The sequence below is a fragment of the Gymnogyps californianus genome, chromosome 2, assembly GCF_018139145.2.
Source record: "Gymnogyps californianus isolate 813 chromosome 2, ASM1813914v2, whole genome shotgun sequence".
In the NCBI taxonomy this organism is placed as follows: domain Eukaryota; kingdom Metazoa; phylum Chordata; class Aves; order Accipitriformes; family Cathartidae; genus Gymnogyps; species Gymnogyps californianus.
Window position 1 is genome coordinate 119,480,200 of NC_059472.1, and position 22,157 is coordinate 119,502,356.

Genomic DNA, 22,157 nt, shown 5'->3' on the forward strand with positions numbered 1-22,157 from the left:
TGTGAAGAATGGGGGGGGGGGGGGGAATTATGTGTTACTAATGTCAAAAAGTGACCATTCCTAGACAGCATCCAGTTAACAACCCAGGGAGATGTGCCATCACATCTCTTGTCCCACTGTATGTGTATACTTTCTCCCATCATCACTATTCTTGATGGAGTCTCAGCTTGGTAAATTCTGCACTGGTATGTAAGAAGGTATTATTGCTGCTCTGAGGAGCCTACATTCTGTGAGAAAAAAAGGGAATCTGCCGTCATCTGCCTTTCTTTTTTGGGTATTGTTGGGTAATCTCTTAATCCAGTAATTTTTTGATCAAAATCTTGCAGGTGGTACATGCCAAATGGCCTTTTTGCAGAGATTAAATGAGGAATTGCTTGTCAAGTAACTGTATCAGGAAGGATTTTCCATGTGTGTGGGAATGTGCAGGGAAAGGCATGACAACACGCATGTGCTGATTCCTGTTATTCACTGGTGGATCAAGTATAGTGGATTTGGAGTGCATTTGATTTTATCAGTCATTAAAAACTAAGTAGCTGTGTTAGCTAATGTTTCAATTAAAGATCAAAATATCTTCAGAATGCCTCTCATATATGCTGTATGCCATTATGTTCTCTAATATATGCCATTTCTCAGTAGTCTTTGAGTCCACTTAATGAACTATGATGTCACCCTGTGTAACTGTCGATATTGTAAAGTCCTAATGCAACAAACACACATATGGTTAGCTTTATTCCTGTGCAGGGACTTGTGAAGGAAAGTCAGCCATCTACCTAAGATTTTGTGTGATAGGGGCCAAGGTTCATTATGTTTTTCTGAAAATGCAGGATCCATCTTGACACTTTATATGACCATACTGCAAATGCAATACAAGGAGGATATCAATATTTAAAATATAAAAGAAAGTCAGAAGTGAAAGATGGCAAATCTTTTTCATCATGATACCACCAAAATAAGAGAAACTACCTAGGGTCACCACACATTGATGCTATGTGGGTGCCTGTTCAAAAGAAGTTTGGCCAACGTGCCTTAAGGGATGTTGATATCAAAGAAGAGCCAAGCATATAAAAAACAAATATCAAAATATATCAGTATATCAAAAAGTATCACATTTGCACAAACTGACACCCTGGCTAGGACTCTGAGTATACAGTAAAAGGATGTGACCTGGACTGTAGACAGAACTGCTGTTGCTCTCCTGCACCTTCAACTTTTCCAGAAGTTTAGTCTAGAGTTAAAACGCGTTTATTAAGTACTGCTGGGATGCTCGCATTAGTGCTTATGCTGGCTTACATATTGCAAAATTAGTCGCATCGAGTTAATAGCACACTTTAACTGCTTCAGCATTATTTGAATTAGATTTCACACTAGCGAGCTGACAGTTTTGTGACACAACAGAGCGCTCGCCATTTGCATGTGGATTCTCTGTGCACAGTGGAGGGGTAGTTGAGTCTTGATGTATTTGTACTATAAAAAGAAAGAGTTTGGTTGCTGGAAAGTGGAGGGCCTATGTTCTTAATCCAACCCCCCTTCAGCTATCATGAAAAATACTGGAAGGAAAAAAAAAAGTAAAACGAAAAACGTGATATTCTTTATTTTTATTATAATTTTAACAACATGAGTAAATCGAAATCTGTAAGCAAAGCAATTACATGAGGAGGGTCTAATAAAGTTGTTCAAGCTACAACCTACTTCGATTGTTGAATCAAACTGAATAAAGCAGGCTGCTTTGATGGGTTTTTAGCTTCCATGAACATAATTGGCAGTGACATCTTCTTTTGCTTTAATGGCAATGGTCTTCTGTGGGCTGGGAGTTTCATAATCAGCTGAAAGTAAAAAAAAAAATAAAATTGGTCACTACTACAAATAGGAAAATTGCTGAACCAAGTACTATCCTCAGTTCAGCAGGTAAAATCTCATCAACTGCAGCAGGATCTGATTGTAAAAAAATTTCTCCCTGACTTGAGCAGAAGAGCAAGTCAAAATCTGTGGATCAGATTCTCAGAGGTTCCATGACTAATGGTGATTAAGGATCTTAAAAAAGCCCAACCAAGCAACCCAACCACTGTAAAAGCGTTTACGGGTTATTCCCAGAGGACAAATGTTAAGTGTCTGAACTATGTTTCTTCACAAAAGGTACAGTCAGTGGGCCAGATTCTGTCCTTGGACTTCGGGGGGAATTTGTGTGCTTAGAAAGGGAGCTTCCCCAGGATCACAGCTTTAATATTTGGACTGTATAGTGGGAGGAGGAGGGAAGGCGTAATGTACCCAAGGCAAGAAACAACAACACATCTGCTTTGCAGCCACGAATGTAGCCCCCAGATGCTGTAGTAGCTTTTTAATCTCACATCTCAAATCTTCAGGGAAGTGAAACTCATAGACCTACTGGCGTATTCCTAAACCTTGTCCTTCCGTGGCAGTGCTAGAAACAACCCATCTCCAATACATCAGGAATCTCTGCCTGACGGGATTTGGGGTGTTCTTCCCCTTTGGCAGCTTCTCCAAACCTCACCATCTACCACCCAGCCTTATGAAACACGAGAACCACCCTAGTCCTCCTGCTTCCAGCAACCTCACAACGCCTTCCCAGGGAGCACATGTTCTCCATCCTCCTGGCACACTTGCTTTTAAGGACAAGTACCTGCTTTGTTCTCCGTCCAGAAGGCAGTGATATGCAGCAATGTCTTTCTCCAGCTGTTGTTTGCTGGTCAGCAGGTTTTCACGATCGCGCTGCTGCTGCTCGGTTTCTACTTTGATTTCTCCCATCTCTGCCTCCAGCTTGGAAATGACAGAGCCTAGGTTCTGCAGTTCGATGTCGTGCCAGTGCTTGGCGTCGTATAAAGAGTTCTCCAGACCCCTCTTCTGTAAGGGCAGGACAGCAGACATTAAAACAGTTAGTTTTCATATGCTTCATAGTGATTTTTATTCAGGTTTGGCCAATATCTCCGTTGAATATGCTTAAGTGGAGATGTAGTATTTTGAGACTTGCTTTCTTTAGATACTTTGAAAAATGTGTATTATCATTACAAAGGTTGAACTACTTTGGTTACAAGGCGCAGATATTCTTCACATTGTCAAGTACTACCCACCCAGCAATCTCAGTGAAATTATTATTGAGTATGAAGACACTGAAGATTGAAATTTGGGGCCCGGTTGTCAAATGTGCTACACTTAGTGCACCACGTCAATCAAGAAGAGCCCAGAAATGTCTGGCATCTCTGGAAACAGCATCCGCTGGAAAATGGGATTTATTCTTAAGTCTGCATCCCAAGACGGGAATGTTTTCCTCAGAAGGTGTGTTGAATTCGCACAGAATATACCCATTGAAAACCCAACATTACTTACCAAAGTTCTCAGAGATTCGGTTTCTGCTTGCAAGCTCTGTATTTTGCAGGCAGTTTCATGGAACTCGGTTCTGAGGCCCTCCACCAGCTCTTCCTCCTGGGTTCGCACGGCAGCTATCGTTTCAGCCTGTTGCTGGTAAGATTGCAACTGTCGTCACAGCCTACTCAAATTATGTTTTAGTTTCCTTACATACCAAACTGACAGTTAATATTTTCACAGTTTGTGGCAATTCTGACTTTTAAGTTTGATTCTTGTATATTAAATCCCTCCGTTGAACAATTATGGATACTTCTTAGTGTCAAAATTATCATATTTTCTATGCATTTACTGTAAAATGGCTTATACATATAAGTGTATGTATTTTATCTCTGTCAACAAAAGCTGTTCAGCATTCATACTAGTACATTTAAAATGACCTATAAAAAGAAAACATGGCTGTAATTCTTCATTTTGTAGCTATACTATAATATTTTTTTTAAAGTTAAGTGTTTTCACTTAGTCTATTGGATTTCAGAAGTATTCACAACTTTTTCACAGCATGATTTTTCACATAGGATTCTATGAGTCAGAGAGCAAGTCATATCACAGAGGTCAGAAAAATAACTTCTGTTAATTGAATTAAGACATTCGTATGCAGTTTCATGCTCTTGTTGCTTGTGGGTTTTTATATGTGTTTAGTTCAGGCTCCTTGAAAATAGGTGAAGGAAAAGGTACCTTAGTAAAAATAAAATTTCTATACTTCTTAATGAGGGCTGAGATCAAGGTTTTCAATCCAGAGCTCTGGGCTCTCTAGCAAATACAATTCTTCAGTCAAAACCTACATTGCTTCTGGTTGACGCTAAAGTTAAACTACTTCCATTCCACTCTGAAAATTCATCTTGACCCTGTCCTGCTTTTCTGATTATGCATTCTTTCATTTTAAAAGTAAGATTAAATTTAAAAAAAAATCAGGGACCATGCACCAGAAATCATTTTTATAATTTTTTTTGGCACCATCGTGTGAAACCCACACCTTGGTCATTGTGAGTGAAATAACCTCAGATGCAAAAGGGCATTTAAGTATCAGTTAAGTCTCAAGCAAAACTTAGGATTTATGAACCTGTGTTGCAGAGGGCTGAATTTCAATCCAAACACCAAAACTCTCCTTTCCAGCAAATTGCACAGAGCCTGTATTTTCCAGAAATACTATATAGGGGTTTGTGCTTCAGAGAGACATAATCCCACCTCACTAGTCCCGGTGAACCCAGCCTAGTAATCATGGACCTGCCACTCTGGACTAATTTGTGTCTCCTAAGTAAGTTGTGTTGAGAGTGTAGTCTGCACATTATTATGGTACAAGGACTATAAATGCCTCTTTTTAAAGAGATACATAGGGCAGGGAGGGTGCTTTTGCATCTGTATTTATAGCCTACATGCATTACCTGAAGCCTGACATCTCTCATTCACATTTACCCTGCTGGTGGCCCAAATGCTACCTATACATCCAACTTGCCCTCGCCACAGGTGATGCTGACACTCCTCCAGGAGTTACCTGAAGCTGTCACGGCTACCTGACGTTAGTGATGTGAATGATAGAACAGCCACATGGAGTAGATGGAGGTGGTCACATCAGGCCCTAAATACTGAGGATGACACAGCAAGTAAGCACACACTGAATGAGCTCTAAAGCTTTTGGTACACATAAGGTTTCCCCATCCTTCTTACAGGATTACTAGCTCAGTCGCCCCAAGAGTCCATGTGGAGGGTGCTGCTGGGCGTGACACTTGGCCTCAGCTTTGGGGTTCCTTCTGTAGAGGAGTGGAGATGTAGTCATTGTGCCCTCTTCACTAGGCAATTCGTGTTTTCTGGGGGCTCTGCTCTTCCTATTCCTGAGATGCTCCACAAGGGAAAGGCTATATTGAATTGTGGTGCCCACAAACAACTGGATTAATGGAAGGAGAGGATGAAATCATCTTCCTAAATCTTTATTGTTTTGGTGCTTGAGTTTCCTAGGAATGTGCGGTTTTCAAGCACATCTGTACAGGTCTGAACCAGGCGTTGTGCAAGAGTGCAAAATCTCTCATTTGTCTGTTTTTCATGGAATCAAGATAATTAAAGAATGATTAGGGATAGAACACCAACATCCAGGGTCTGATCAGCATGGTATCTGCAGAAGGAAAGCGGCTTTGATAAGCTCTTAAGAGTTCTGGGAACATGTTAGCAAAGTAGCAAAGAAGGGAGAAACAATTGACATAATTCACAAGATTTTTCAAAACCTTTTACGAGATCTAGCGTAGGGGATGACGGAGGAAGACGTGTAATCGTGTGCTCGGGGCAGAGCATTGCCATGGATCAACAGCTGGTCAAAAGACAGGACATGAAGAGGAGGATTAAGGTCTAGTTCTATTATGACAGAAGCTTAACAGCTTGATGCCTCAAGGTTCACTGCCTTGGGGATGAATCATGAACTAGAAGGGTTTATGGATGGCAGAAAACAATACAGATTAGCAATGAGCAGGGGTGGATGTGTGGAATCAAACTACATGAGTGAACAGCACCACATCATTAAGTAAAGCATTTTTCAGGGGAAAATATTAAACAGCTTGCCTGCCTTACAAGGGTTTAAATCACTTGTGCAAATTCAGGGAAAGGTTTTGAGCGTTATGGACAAAAAGTGCACAGGTCAAACCAATGGACTCAAGTTTTGAGGTTACTTACTCATCTAAAAAAGTCCCATGTGAAACCCCATTAGGTATGAATGTAAATTGGTATGTTTTGGTGCCTGAATACCTGTGAAAAATCTAGCCAAGACTGCAAGTCTAGTCAGAAGGCAAAGCAAATGAGGCAAGGGAATTAGTCAGAAAATAACAAAAATACTGCCCTGACATCCAAGTCAGTGCTAGGACATAATTTGAAATACCTTTTCTCACCTGGTCACAGCTACGCCAAAAAGTGGGTGCAGAGAAAGGAAATTAAAATATTAGGGACCAAGGAAAATCTCACAGAGAGAGACTGAAGAAACTAGTAATGCAGAGCAAAGGAGAGGAGGGAACTGCTCTCCCTCCTCTGATGTCGCAAAAGAGTAAGGGCAAATTTTTCACAGTGTGGATAACCAAACGGTGCAACTTTGCCACATAAGATGACGTAAGTCCACAAGCTTAGTTGAAAAAAGCTGAACTCTTGTTATCTGTATAAATAGTAATAATCTGAATAGATCTGTGTGAGATACAAAACTGCATCATCTGGGTTTAATGAGAGGTATATTTGGGAAAAACCCCTAGAATGTCATACCAGAACTGCTCAGAACCAGAACTGATCTTTCCAGAAATCTGTGATATTCTGATTCTTCCTCCCATTAAAAAACCAAACCAAAACAGGAACAACTTAAACTAATAAGAGCTTAGACTAAGATGGCCAAGTAGGGATGGGTTAGGTATCAAAGACATGATAGTGGGATCCAATGATCAGTCTAGTATGAGCTGGCAGTTTTCTCCCCAAATGATATCCCTGAGCAGCTGAAAGACCAGATATTGAAGGTGTGAAAGAAATAGGAAGAAAGAAGTTGTGAGGGTGTGTTTGCACAGGAGGAGGAGGAAGCGGAACAAGCAGGACAGGAAAGTGGGGACACTGAAGAATTTGGTGCCATCAGAGTAATGCTCATTTTGCTGACCCCTGGCAGTGGGCCAGGAACAGATTTTCTGGGAAAAGCTTAGGAGGCTACTGAGGATGCTCTGGCTTTTCAGGGCTGCATATGCTTTGCATGGAGGCATTCTCCGGGCTCATGTAGTTTATTACTGTGTCACCAACTTCCTTTGGGCTGTACGAGCTGAAAATCAGGCCCCGCAGACTGACCTTATGAAAACTTTGCTTAGTAACAGTCTGGCACACTCACAAACTTGTTAGGACCTCCGGGATATACTCCTCTTGTGCATTGGTTGGCTTCTTGTGGATTCCCTAGAACCTTTGGTATCGCTGTTGTCACAGGATTTTTCTTCTTTATTTTGAAAATAAACACCTACTCAGAACTTGTATATATCTTTGCAAACACATTTCTTGCTTTTTTTCTTGCTGTTTGCCTTCACTACCCCCTACTCCTCTCATGGCAGCTCTGTACCATGGAACGGGGCGGGGGGAGAGCTATGTTTTTGCTAAATATTTCTATAGCACAGCTGTGGTTATGATTTGCTGTGCCATGCTTTGCTGTAATAGCCAACTCAGAATGAGATGGCTACTAACATCTAGGATTGTCCACTGAACTTAATGCTTCAGGTCTGCAAAAATATTTACTTCAGCCAGCCACTCTGGAAAATGAGTTACCCTTCATGACAGAGAAAAAGCTGCATTAAAAGGCTGTTTCAGACTCAGCGTCAGGAGAGGAGAGGACTTTTAAAGGGAATGGCTATTATCATCACTTTTCATTTCTAAGTTAATATCCAGTTTTCCCACTGCTGCCAAAGGAAACAATTTCAAGGAGAAACCCACAAGGAGTCTGTAGCTGTATAATTAGTGTAGAACAATGTGTTTTGCCCTTTTAATTTACAGACCCCTGTAAATTCTTCAGTGGAGGAATGGCCCTAGTAAGAAGGGTAACGACTGTGGCTTATCATACACAGAAGGTATCAACTGATGAAGTTTGTTTTTCTTAGCCAACATTTCAGAGCCCTTAGAAGGCTCCCACAGATACCTGTGATATCAGCAGGGCCATTTCCGCCCCTGCATAACTGTGTGAATCCCAAGAAAGCCACTGATATTTATGAGTGTATTTTCCCATGGACTTGGACCAAAATCCTTTAGATTTTTACCATCTTTTTTGTTTCAAGAAAAAACCAAACACCCAACCCTCAAAGTTACTGCAGAGTATTAGACAGATTTTGTGTTTGTTTCAAATCCTGTAATGTTGGAGTGGGTTACACAGTGCTTGCCTTGGTACGGAGCAGGGCACCTGTCTCAGCACGATTCTTTTCGATGTCTCTCTCCCAGTGGATTCTGATTTTTTCCAGTATGTCATCCAGGCCACCTCCCAGGGGAACATCAAGTTCTTCCAGCTGAGATCCAGCAAGCTGCTTGTATAATACCTTCACATCCTTGAATAAAAATAACAGACATAAAAGAAGGTGAGCTGGACAATTTAATGGTAGCTTCAGAGAGGCTTGAGGAAAAGCCCTTTTGGTGCCACAAACAGAGAGAGTAATTAAATTTGGTCCTGAAAGGTGTCTCTACATTAATGATTTAGTGCACTGGAGGGTTTCTTTTTCAGATGTGGATTTGCCTTGCTTCTGCATGGGGAGTCTTGCTGCAGAGCTGGGGTACTGCAAGTGGTTTCGCCCTTGGTGGAAGGAGATTGAAGCCCTGCACCAAGGCACTGCCTGGAGCAGCCCTCTCACAGTGGCAAGTTTCTCCAGCAGTCAGAGCTTGACGCATGCACGCTGTGCACCAGGGGACCCGAACCCACCACAACTATATTGCCAGTAAAGCTGCAATGTGGACTTTGGGTCAAGGAACTAACAGCTTACAGCAAATCAAACCCTGCTCTTCCCTCTCTGCTGCACCATGCAATAACGTAGACATGCATCTACTGGGAGATACAACAAGTTCTGCAAAACAGCAGGAGCTCTACAGCCTTGCGGCTTGTGTGAACCACATGTGTGCTTTTATGCATGTGCATGTTAGATGAAGAGCACTCTCCTTCTCTGTGACAGCATTCTGTTCCTTCTTTACATATAAGTGCTCCAAAACCATGTAAGCAGTAGAGAATTAGTGTGTCTAGAATTTCACACTTAAAGGTAGCACATCAGTTCTACATTGTGTTCAGGAACACAAGAATAAAAGAGATTTGCACATGTATCTGAACTGTCTGGCACCACAATCCTTTTACATCAATCTGTTTACCTGTGCCATTGGCATAAGCAAAAAAAGCAGTGTGAAAGCATCTGGAAATTTTATTTGTAAGCAATGGCCCCTGACAGTGACAATACTGGAAAAAAATGGATGGGAATTATGTGAATTATGAACCTGCAAGAATGAAAGCCTCAAAATGTGCCCACTCCAAGTTTACAAAAGCTTCAAAAGGACTTGACATACATTTCCTGGTGGGGGCACTGGAGGAAAGAAAGGTTTGAATTAGTTCAGGAAAGTCCTTGGGACTTTATTGTGCCAGAGCTCAGCTGGAGTAGTTGTAATAGTTGCTTCCAGCCTTTATTCTGTGACTTCTCTTGAGCAGCTTCCTCTGGTGCCGCTGCCATGGGAAAACCAGATCTGTGCTGAGGTGGTTCTGCGAATGCTCAGATACTCCCAACAGGTAAAGAAAGGAGCATCCTTCCACCCTGCAAGGGCTCCTCGCGGGCTAAATGCGGAGCGAGAGGAGCTGTTGGAAAGGTGTTGTTCTTGTTATGCCATGTATATGGGCAGAGAACAGCATCAGTGCCAGCTTTTCTGGTTTCACAGCAATCATTGCAATACACGGAGGTTTAAAGGGGATCTTGTGTATTTCTTTCAATTTTCTGTTTTCCCTCTTATCTAAAACAACTTCTGTCTTTCTCATGCCGTGCAGTGGTGCTGAAGCCACTGATTATTTTCTGCAAAACGCCAGCCTTGGGATTAGACTCACGAAGGTAGGGAGGGGATGAAGCAACCTCATCTTGGCAAGCCAAGTCTCCATATGCCTGCCAACGTTGCTGAAATCTTGTGGTTGGAGAAATAACCCGTAAGAAATGTAAGGGAGGATAGTGCCTTGCTTCCGTGAGCCATCTCAATTCAAGCTCTCTTTTACTTTTGAGGCATCAGCACAATTGCTTGCTGTCCGTTATGTGGGATTAGTAGTAGCTCCATATTCGAGCCCCAGTCAGTAAAGATGCTGATTTGGGTCTGATCCTGAAACCCCTGCTGAAGGGAATAAACCACCTTCATGCAAGTAGTGCTGGTGAATGTAATGAGTAAGTGGGAAAGTATTGCAAAATTGGGTAATAATGGACTTCCCTTCTAGCTGCCTGTCCCTGTGACTTACTTCAGTGGTGCGTTGCTCCGGAGACACTCAGTTTTCAGAACCGAGCAGCTTGCTAAGCCAAGCAGGATATTTTCAGAAGAACCTGGTTAAGGCTCAGCATTAATGCAGCAGGACCAGAGCTTGTCCCCTGCACAGGCATTTTCTCTTTACATCTCTGCCTGAGAATCAGACCTCACTGTTAAGATGTCCACATACGTGATGGTGCAACCCCATGACCATCTTGTGGTGTCTAGCAAGAAATGAAGTGATGACATCTTTTCCATGTCATATTTATCAGATGAGAAAGAGTTAAAACGTAAATATAAGTAATTTGATCATGCCTCAGAGGTTAGTGCTTTAAGTTAACAGAGAAGAGAGAAATAGGAGCAGGTTTCAGGAGAATCCCCCCACCCAGACATGGCAGGCGGAGCTTTTTAGTGCTTGCTTTGCACTAGATGTATGATACCAAGCGGATGAAACAGGCACACATTGACTTTGCAGTGTCCCGAGTCTGGACTTACTTCTTCATGATTCTTTGACAGCAAAGTTAGTTCTTCTTTCATGCTCTCTATCTGACTCTCCAGATCCATTTTAGTTAAATTAGCATCATCAATCACTTTATATAGGGAATTAATTTCATCTTCCACTGCTTTTCTGAATGGCTGCTCATTTTCATACCTGCAGAGAAAAAAACCCCAAACCTTAATACAGCACAGCTCAGCAAGAAACATCTGCATTTTTTTTAAATGACACTATTGTGCTAATTAGCTCATATGTCCCAGACAGAGGCATAGACACAGAAGATATACTTTGCTCTCACCTTGTCTTGCTGTACTTGAAATTAACTGCCTGAAGTACCCTGTCATTAACTCAGAGTGTAATAAAACAGGCCAAGTTAGCAGTCTGCGCTATATGGTGGTTATCAGCCTGATAGGATTCCTGAATAAGCACAGAGAGGCATGTGGTCTCTTGCTAGATCTGGTATTCATATACAGTATGACTATGGGTGGCTTTTTCTCTGTTTGCTTGGCTGTAAAATGAGAGTAACTGCTCATTCGTCTACATAAAAACTTTTCAGAGCTATGGTTAAAGAAAACACACGTGCTTCAAGCATTATTTTTACTAACGGACATGCTGACGGAAGTCTGGTCTACGTTCCAGGGTCGCAGCCCATCCTTAAGACCAAATCCCAGTAGTATCAAAATAAAGAGGAAATTTGAGTGGTTGGTTTGTCAACTAGAATTGCTGTTAAAGCAAACGACTCGTTTCTAAACTGTGGCTGCAATGGTAGGGAAAATTGTGGCAGGCAGTTGCTATTCCACAGCGCTGCTTGCCGCGTCGCTCTCGTTTGTACCTTTTCATTTTAGGCTTTCCATTGAAAATGTGGCTGAGTTGCGTGGCGAATCTCCTTGGGTGGGAGGCTTTTGTGTCAAACCCATCCAACCTGGGGACCCAGTGGCCAGGGAGGTTAGACAGGGGGGTTGGCAGGTTAGACGGGAGCCAGCTTCATAAACAAGTCCTGCACTCTGCCCCTTGAGAGCCACCTTTGTTGCTGGGAGTTCAACAGCTTGGGAAAGTGGCAGCTGATCCCAGTGAGAATTAGGAGCTTTTACTATGCAGTGGATTGATTTGACATTGGTTTTGTTATGTAGACTGCTTGTCCAAGTCAGCTGACATTTTTAAAAAATATTTTTTAAAACTACTTAAAATATGAGTGTAGCTTGCTGGACGTAAAGCCATAAAATTAATATCTCAGAGTTGTACCTTTCTGAAATAAAAGGCAAACCTAAGAACATGATTAATGCACTTTTTGATATGATTAAATAAAATAATACCAGAGAGAGAGAGAGACAGAAGTTTAAGGGATGATAAAAATCACAGGAAATAAGAATCAATTAGTTTGAAATACAGTTTGTGTGTCAGATCTTGCAAAAAGCTATTTGTAAATGAACGAGTCCTTTATGAGTAAAAGCTAGAAGGATCACGTCTCCTGAGTAAAATTTAAAGAGCTTCATGCACCCGTGTACATGAATATTAGGCTTTGCAAACAGAAAGACATTAAAAAAGTAGTTTGCCAGTATTTAAGGTCTTCTTTTACTATTCATTTTTCTCAGTAAAGACAAGGAAAATCAGTGCAGCCCATTTCTGTTTTCTTATCTAACATTTCCATGCTGACGCTTGTAGTAGTGCAGTTTTTGCTTTTCAGCTGCTGCAGAATGATTGTTACTTCCAAAACCACTTGTGTGGTACTGAAAATTAAAACTAAAAATCACATGGAAGTTTGCCTTTATAAAATGTCAACCCAAATCTGAATGAATACTGACCTCTCAGTAGGAGATCAATGTCTGTATATCAAAGAATAGCTTAAGTAATTTTGCTAGTGCACATTTTTGTTACTATAAATCTTCAAAATCTTCGAAAATAATGTTAGCATCATAATTATTTTGCTGTTACAAAACCCCTCCCAAGTCAGGTGGCTGAATATTCAACTTAAAAGAATGAGCCCACTCATGAGTCCCTACAGAGTAAGTGTTTGCCAAGGCAAAGTTTCAAAGAAAGTGGCCAGCTAGGTGCCACCACAAGACTACCTGTCTTTAAAATCTTCAGCACAGGCTTGAATGTTCTCGGTGTGCAGCATAAGACGAGCATTTTCAAGGACTGCTTCACCCACCTACAAGAAAGAGACAACAGAGCTCAAGCAATGAAGAGCTTCAGCACATTAGCTACGTGCACTGTACGTGTATCTTAAGCAGGTATAGCTTTGATTCTGAAAATAGTCCTTAGCCTAGGGCTGTTCAAGTGACTCATTCTAGATAATCGATTAATTTGGTACATATAAATTCACAAATCCTCTGCAAATAGGCTGTAATTTGTCATCAAACTGTTCATTGCTCCTAAGCATTCATCTTCTTGTGGAAACACATTTATTCTCATCGTCAGCCAGTCGCAAGGAGCAAAATTCATTACTGTGCACAAGGTACGTTCCTCATTTAAGTCCTGCTTATATTTTCTAGATACAGTTTAAGTAGCACTTATGCAGTTCCTATTCTACTTCCCATATCAGCGGTCCTCTTCAGGGTCGTCCTCTTCAGTGAGCCAAGGAATACTTGTTGCTCATGCCACCTGCGAGCCGTCCTCAGCTCCCAGAGCGTCATTTTTCTTCTCTGATGGGATCCTGTAAGCTCTTGTGATAGATACGAGACCTGAGAAGCAGGCAGTCTTCAAAGATTATTACACCGAATGTGAAATGCTTTGGAAAGATTGTGCAAATAAGACTGTGGTATCGTTGCTATGGCTCTGGGGGGTATCTTTAATGCCCAGGAGGCACTTGAGAGGTAAGCAGACCTGGAAGGCTTGTGACATAGCAGCTTGTTCTGATTCAAGAGGGTTATATAAAATGATAAAAAGGTAAAAAAAGGCCACTGCCTGCCCTGGAGTCACATGTGCACTGAGCTATAGAGGTGACGGAAGACATGCTGAATTTGGTACTGGGATTAGAGCGATCATCTCTGCAGATAACTGTCTGGGGGCTCCAGCCATCCCGTGGTCCATGCTGTCGCTCTGGAAGAGCTAAACTGAACATCTCTTTGGTCTTTTTCAGGAGATACCCGTGGAGATTTGCAGTTGAAACTAAACCACCACATGAATAAGAGCAGCTTTTTAAGTGGGCCAGGAGAGTTCTTGAAGCAGAAATCTTTAGAAAATTAAGTTTGCAACTAAAAGAGATTGCAAATCCCCCGAAGCACTCTGCTCCCCTGAGGTGAAACAGGCCATGCAACATGGAGACATCAAGGCTTCGTCCAGACAAGTTATCATCTCAAGTACCACAGGTGGGATCATTGCCTTAGTGTGGTCCTACCTGCTCTTTGGCCTGCTGCTTGGTGACGGGGTGGAGGTGGACATGCAAGGCTGAAACATTTCTATGTGGTAATTAACATTCATCCTCACGAAAAGTGGCTTACTGCTCCAAATGTCTTACAGATGGTTGGACAAAGAAATATGAAATATGTGAAGGCAACTGATAAGGAGAGATCTGGAGGAATAACCTATTCCCCACATTGAGAATCCATAATGGATCATGAAGTTAAAAGCACGCTGTATCTTTTAAATCTGAGGAGGCATGAGAGTTAAAAACAGTGGTTTGCTTACTTCTCACCTACTGTTAGGAACAAAAAGGGAAGGTGGCTGTGGCTGGAAGCCTGGGGCTGGAGCTCCGTTCCTGCCAGCTCCAGCTCAGGGCTTGGCTTCCAAAGGAAACAGAGCTCATACCATTGCACGGGCAGCCAATTTTTCTTTAATAACTGTGGAATTTCTTGGCCAATTCCAACCGATATGATAGAGGGATAGGCCATCTCAGAGACATGCAGTTCCAACACGTTTCATGAAAATAGCATCTAGACAGAGGAGAGAGGTCCCGTGAATACTGCCACTGGGCAAAAAAGCCCCAGTTTCGGCATGAGAAGGTTAGAGAGCGCAGCAAACGCTCAGGAGTCAGAGATGTTACGAAAGCCACAGGTGTGGGCAAAGAGATGGTATCTCACGGCACACCAGCCAGCCCTGCCGTGCAGCACACAAGTACAGAAGACTTTTATGTGCTCTCTTGCACACAGAACTGGCTCTTCTTCAGTGTTCAACCCCTTATTTCCTTCTCCCTGCCTTTTTGCAACCCCACTTTGCCAGCACTGGCCTAACTCCCCGACCCCTGGCTTGTCCCTTCTGCGGCATTTCAGAGCAGCTGGGCAGAGCTGGGACTTTGGGGACATGCTGCTCTGCTGTCCTCCGGTCCCCTTGCACCAGGAGACCTGAGTTTCTCCAGAAAGATGGAGAAAAGACATTTAGTTTTTACACGGCAGCAGCATGGAGGTAGAGGCAGTTCTTTGACCCAAGCTCTGAATTTTTGGTTGGTTTTTTTTTCTTCTTTTTTTTTCTTTTCTTTTTTCCTACAGAAGTTATTTTGTCTTCCTGCCAACTCATACATGTGTGGATCTTCACAGAAGCTTTTTTTTTTCCCCTGACTCAAATCAGGGAGCAGAAATGCTGCCCTGTGATTTGCTGTGCCCTGTCAAAACAAACCCATTTGCCTCCAGCAGTGAGCCCATGCGGTTACAATATCTGACCTAAAGTCTGATGAAAATGAACGTCTTTGAGGCAATTCGGAACATCCCACGAGCAAAAGTAACATTAAATCCTGTGAGCTGCACAGTGCCACTCAGAGGTACATTAATGGCTAAGTTTAGAGGTTGAATCCAGTGTAAAATGGCAACCCAAAAGGGCTGCATTGAAAGTAGAAGCAGGGAGTAGCTGGTGATTTTCCACTGCCTGGATTTCTGCTTCTGTGCAGAGGAAAACTGGTTTTTAAAAGTGCTTTTCAGTAGTAATCTTGTGGCTTTATTGAAGCATTTGAGGTGGCTTCTTACCTGCCCCACAAGTGGATGTCTCTACCAGAGCCCTGGTATCGCACTCCTGAGGACTTGGTTAATACCCGACTCCCCTCTTCATAGCCTGGTAGCTAATGCCAAATGTTCAGTGAGAAAGTCCAGGGCTTTCCAAAACTGCATACAAACCTGAACTGTGCCATGTAAGTAAAAATGGTATAAAAAAGTCTAATGTTTGGAAGGCTGCAGGGATGAGTGTTGTAGTGGGAGCCAGCCAGCATTAGCCTTTCAGCCCTCCTGGAAATGAGCTGTGTACATTTTAAATCCGACAGTGAACCTGAAGGATAAATAATTACACGGTAGTTTCTATGTAGAAACCAGGTTTCCTGAAAAATTCTCCCTGATTTGCATGAGCTGTGAAAGCCCTTTTCTAGGCTTGAGAAGAAGAGATGTAAGAAAGACTTCCATCTAGTGGCTCTTTTGTTTGATTTAATTCTCCTAAAAATCAACAGCTGGATGCAAACACGCAGCGTTAGTGAGACGGATTCTTAGCCACTTTGCTGACACACGTACTAAAACGCATGGTGCAGCAGTTCAGGAGACACCCTTCTTTGTGTCCATTGGAAACGAGAGGGCTCGCAGTGCTGCAAGCCCTTGGACGTTGCCTCCTCTGCTTGTAAAGCAGAAGGCGACGCTGTCCTGCCTTGCAGGGAGGCTTAATACACTGGTGCTCGTGTGGTGTTTAAATGGCCAAGATGGGAAGTGTTACAAAATGCAAATATTATTACTAATAATAGCTCCTTTAAGTCATGTATTGTCTTTCAACACTCACATCTGTGATGCACATACACCTTTTGAACATGATTTTTTTTTTAGCTCTTGAATTAACACTGAATATTTGTGGTATAAAACATCTTAACTAGAAAGTGGCAACAATTTTCTTTGATTTCACTGTGATTTTATGGACATGAAAACATAATTTTAGTTTTTAGCAAAAAAAAACTTATCAAAATCTGCATCAACGTACTGGCCCATTTACTGGGTTATGACTGGCAACAAAGAAAACCAGGTGCTTCAAGGGAGTTTGCAGACTCCAGCCTTGATAAAGTGTGATGGGATACAGACACTTATGGGGAGAACTTATCCCTGGTCATTGGCAACTTTCGATTTTTAACAGAGATCTGACCAAGTTTGGCATTGCAGGATTTACTACGCCTTTCAAATTCTTAGCTATGCTTTATCGATAGCTTTGTATAGTTCTGCTATTCTTACAAATGCCTAAATCCTTTCTGAATGCTGCTAAATTTGTGGCCTCAGGTGTGGCCTGTGATAATGAATCTCATGGTTTAATTATTCATGTAATGGAAAATTATCTATCTGGCTTTTAAGTTCACTCCAGTTAAAGCAAATGATGCCTCCGTGGAGAAAGATCAGAAGATGCCGGTCTAGCCGTTCCTTCCACACGCAGAAGGATGGGTTGATATCAGCCCATTGCCTCCAACACATTTTAATTCACAGCTAAATCAGGCTAAAAGCATACAACCCAGTGCCTGCTGCTCAGGTGCCAAGCAGTAAACTCGTAATGCTTTCAGTCATGCTTTCTGTGTTGAACCCCTTCTCAGAGCCTGAAGGAGGAAAACTCAAAGGTAGCAAGAGCGGCATTTGTTGCATCGCCTTGGGAAAGGTAATACCTGGAGAGAGGCTGGGAAGATTGATGGGTCCTTTGCCGATGCCTGCTGCATCCAGGCAAACACAACTTCATTTATACATCGAATATTTTATAAGTAAATAGGACTGCATCAAAGAATGCCTGGTTCTCAAAGCAGGAGACACCTCCTAAAGAAATGATCTGTAAAAACTGTAATGTTGCCTAAGCACAAGGAGAAAACCTCACCCCCTCCACCTCACAGCTGCGTATGTAGTCCAAGGTTACACTGTTGGAGGTGGCTGAGAGGACATAATTAAAACTAATTTAGTGCCATCCTCTGTATGGTGGTTGACCAAGCTCTGTGCCATTTTGTAGGAGTTTGTTGTGCCCTTAGATTAGTAGCAGAATGCTATTTTGTCCATTTACAGACACTAATCACGCACTGTGTTGCGTTAGAGTGTGTTACAGATAATACTCAGCAGCTCTCCTGGCCCCGCAGCAAATAAATTACTGGGTGCGAGTCCAAATGTGGTGATTCCTTGGGCTGTCAGTCCTGTATATTCTCCAGGCTTAATATTAACACTGAGTAATCACTGACAGTAAGGCCCGGTGCAAATAAAAGTATCTCTATAGAAAAACTCTGGTCATCTTTCAAATGCTCCCAACCATGCACAGGAGTCACAGCAGTGATAAAATTGGTCCAGGACATTGATTCCTCCTTCTGCTTTTGTCTTTACTCCTGTGATCTGAACTGTGCTACGTGCCATCTCATAGACAAAATAAATCTCTGTCTCCCACGCAGCCGTAATTGAATGGTCATGGAGGCTGAGCTACCCTCTCCTCACCGTAAACTCGCTGAGATTATTTCAAGCATCCACTTTTCCCAGGTGCTGCCCTGCTCCCTTGGAAGGAATTCTCATTACAAACAACCTCCTATTCTGGAGAAGAGGCACATTTGATTAGAGATTGAATTTTCCACAAGAAGAGCGGGATGAAGCCTGGAGAAAAGGAGTATGCACGGGGTAAAATGAGATGAATTTGTATTTCTGTCACATGAATTCCTCTCCGCAAGGACTTCTCATTTCCTGCAAAAATCCTCCCATTTTGCGCCTGTCCCAATTAGTGGGTGTCCACCTGCTCTGCTAAAAACCAGCTGCCCAGGCGGATAATTAATGCTGTGAGCTGGATAGTGGCTTCCCATCATTCAGCTCCTGTCAGTGAGCCCCTGCTGCAGTAATAGCTCTGACAATTGCAATGAAACACGAGTGTTTTTTCCCCTGAGGGACCCTCCACTTGTACCCTCCGAGTCACTCGTTGCCACATTTTTTCCCCTAGCTCTGTGTTTGGGAGAAATGCTGGCACCCAGTTGTTACTGCTGGGAGGACAACTATCCAAAATTTGGGATGCTGGAGCACATCCCAGGAAAGGCAGGAGGGAAATGGGACCTTGAGCCTGCTCCTACCCCACTGTGGAGATCGGCCCGTCACATTTCTGATTTTGGGACCAGGAGAGTCCTACGTGGCTGTATCCTTGCCTTCTCACTTGCAGGGCAAGAGGAAGGGGCTCCTGTCTAGACTCCCCCCTCAATTGTGTATTTTTTTTCCCTTCTTGTTCAAAAACTGTTCCTATTGTGGGCATTTGGGTTAAACCAGGTGGCAGCTCAGGTGGCTTTCCACCCCAAAACTTTCACAGCTGCTTCATGTGAATGGCCTCAAGGGGTTTTACGGCTGCCGGGCATCCCTCCCGGCTGAACGCACGGGGCTGGCCAGGAATCAAAATGAATCCTCAGATTTTGCAGGAGGCTGAAAAAAGGATATGTCACATTAAGGCGGATGTGGACGTCTACAGAAAATCTAAATATATTTTAAAAAATTACATCTAGAAATGTATCTGCCAGGTATCTCTCATTTCTGTTAGACCTCGCTCCTGAACACCTTTTACTTTTCCTACTGGGACGTGTCGTGGCAGGAGGGTACTGACTTCATGTGATTGCAGCTGTTTCTGCAGCAACTGATTTTGATGTTTTTTTAATAAATGTGACAGTTTCAGTGTTGATGCTGGCATATTTTTGCCAATTAGCTCCAGGATGAATGAGTTAATCACTGTTTGGGCTGGATGAGGTCCTACTTTCATTTTTGCTTGGATGCTTAATAAAAACAGCGAAGAAACCTATTAGTCAGAATTGTACATAACAGCTCAGATTATGTCTGAGAAAGTCAAAACCCACTAAGTGATGCCTCTTTTATTGACTTAATTGAGGTAATTCGGAAAACTTTATGTATTCTCTAATGTGTTTTAATGGTTAAATAGATATGGATGATGCTAATCTTTTTCTCTTATTTTCTATGACACCTGCAAATGCTATTACTACATAGCTTTCTTTTTCTGATTTTATATAGGAAGAGCCCAATATTCAAGCTAGATTTCATTATGAGCTGCTCTTACTTACTCATAAGAAAGGGAGGTAGAGGCAAGGTGGCAGGATGACAATATAAAGAAAGGTTGAAAGTACAGCAATTTTGATGAAAAATTATTACATGAGTAGGTTCATCTGCACTACAATGTTGGGGTTTCATATAAAGAAAAATCAAACAGTCCTTCCTAAAGTACCTACAGTCCTACTTTTTTGGTCTTAACCATAAGCCCTGGTAGGTTTTACAGGTGAGGTCTACAACTGGAAAATGGGGCACTCGTCTGGAAAACATAGGATGGCGGCTGCAAAGCATTAACCCCCCATCTCACATTCAAGTCCCCATCTACCTCAGTGAGATGATAGGTTAGAGGGTATGGCTTTTCGTAAGCATGCCAGATTCAGAGCACCCTTTGCCTTCAGCAGCTAGTCCCTTCAAGAAGCTTTATAGGATTAGCGGCAGCAATATGTCATTTACCAATACAAAAAGATAACAACTTTAAAAGTCGGTGCTTAACTGGGCGTTTCTGCTGACATGATCTTTGTACAACAGCTTGTGGCGCTGCATTCAGGGTTTAGACGACATTTGTAGTGTTCTGGGTGAAGACCTGCCCTAAAAATGCAGCGCACTGTAAAAATGCACCCTCTTTCCTATGCTGTAGTAAAACCCTGGCCAGCCCAAGGTAAAACACACAGTCGTCCCGGGGAACTTGAAGTTGTCTTTCAGGCTTTCTGAAGACCCGCCGACGGCATTTTCTGCACCTGCACAAGCACTGCCAGGAAGAGATGTGCAAGATGCCGGGCTCCAGCTCTTCGGGGTCCTGTCCGCTCCCACTGGCTGGGAGTCAGGAAGCTGGGACTTGCGAGGTGCACCGAGACCTCGGGGGACAGAGCCCTGCATTTGCTGCAAGCAGGACATCAGCCTGCAAAGTCTTACTGGTCTTACTGGTCAGCAAAAGGAACTGTTTCTTGTCCATGAGGTCAACGCAAACACCATTTCGCACCCCCCACAATAAACACTTTCCTGGAGAACCCGCAGCCTGTGCCGTACGGAGAAGGTGGGAGTAAGGGATGGTGGGGTGGCGACAAAGGGAAGGAAAGGAGTCACTCATTTGTAGCCACGTAATTATTATTTTTAAATAAATAAAGCTTTTGAAAATGTGATTAAGCAAATGAGGGAATAAAGTAAAAATCTGAATTGCTAATTAAAAAAAAAAAGCAATGTGCTTGTAATGATATCATGTTGAGGGATAAACTAATTCAGTCCTAGCAGTTGTCTTTTAATAATTTTGATGCTCAGTGTAATAACCACAGCTAAGAAAAAAAAAATTAAGAAAAACCCCCACCCATTTTAATCAGCCCAGACTATCACGCCTTGGGATGCATTTCAATTGTCCCCATGCGCAGGATGCCTGAGGCAATTCTCCTGCTTAATAGGCATTTTCCACAGCACACTGTGAAATGATAATGCTAATTATCATGAAGATAGATTTAAAACCCTCCGTCTAGGGCACTGCGCCTTGAAATCAGGCGGCATTCATCATCAGCATCAACCCTCGCTGCTCAGCGTTGCTAATGACTCGTGAAGCTCCCCCTGCTGCCCCCCCCACCCCCCACCCCCCGCTGCCAAAAGTGCTCCGGCCCTCACCTGATGGTAAATTGCCTCCCAGTTCTCCCGCAGCGCTCCCCAGCTGCCCACGCTGGCGGCTTTCTTGTCCAGGTAGACTCTGATGTGCTCTTCCAGCTCCTGGTTGACCTGCTCAAGAGCTCGCACCTTCTCGATGTACTCCACCAAGCAGCCGTTCAGGCTCTCGTAGGAGAGACCCCTGCCCTTCTCCAACCCCGGGGCCAGGGGCACGGCGGCAGAGGAGCTGCGCAGACCCTGGAGGAAGACGCTGCTGATGCCCAGGGCTCTGCGGGACACTCGGGTGCCCAAGCTGCTCACGCCGCCGGTGGGGACGGTGCCCACGTAGACGCCGGGGGGTCTCGACAGGCTCACTCCACCCCCGACGCTCACCCGGCGGCCGGGCGGCCCCGAGCTCTCGGCCACGGAGGAAGAGGGCTGCTGCCCCAAGAAGGACGACCGGCGCCTGGGCAAGGGCATGCTGCCGCTCCAGCCCTCCTCGTGCCGCCGCTCAGCCCGGCCACCTCGCCCCGCACTGGCGGGAGGGATGTGCCAAGCCCAGCAGGTTGGGGCTCGCGCAGGCTTTCGGCTTTGTGCGACGGCTTTCTGGAAGGGGGGCTTTGTGTGCTGCCCGGGAGCGTCTGTCACATTGTCCGGGTGGCCGCTGGGTCAGCAATCCCATTTCAGGGGAAATCTCCCTGCTGCTGCTGCTGCAAATGTAGCAGATGAAAAGCACAATGGTGTTTACAGGGACAGCGGGATGGGGATTCAGTACAACGTACGTGTTAAAATACCAG

At 43.5% G+C, this 22,157-nt stretch overlaps 1 protein-coding gene across 1 annotated transcript; it reads right to left on the reverse strand.

The window, feature by feature from the left end:
- Positions 1-1,528: 1,528 nt before the first annotated feature.
- Positions 1,529-21,840, reverse strand: BFSP2 (beaded filament structural protein 2). Its single transcript, XM_050890913.1, has 7 exons — positions 21,385-21,840; positions 12,892-12,974; positions 10,825-10,981; positions 8,244-8,405; positions 3,343-3,474; positions 2,639-2,859; positions 1,529-1,547 (listed from the first exon to the last, which is right to left on the reverse strand). The coding sequence occupies exons 1-7, from the start codon at positions 21,838-21,840 to the stop codon at positions 1,529-1,531; spliced, it is 1,230 nt and encodes a 409-aa protein (XP_050746870.1).
- Between the last annotated feature and the right edge of the window lie 317 nt (positions 21,841-22,157).

What these genes read in the sequence shown, in the direction of transcription:
- BFSP2 (XM_050890913.1), bottom strand. Translation starts at nt 21,840, where the DNA reads ATGCCCTTGCCCAGGCGCCGGTCGTCCTTCTTGGGGCAGCAGCCCTCT. An exon ending in GCTGAAGATTTTAAAGACAG is followed by an intron (nt 10,982 to 12,891) that starts GTAGTCTTGTGG and finishes TTTTCTCTGCAG; the next exon opens with GTATGAAAATGAGCAGCCAT. An exon ending in CCGAATCTCTGAGAACTTTG is followed by an intron (nt 2,860 to 3,342) that starts GTAAGTAATGTT and finishes CTGCCCTTACAG; the next exon opens with AAGAGGGGTCTGGAGAACTC.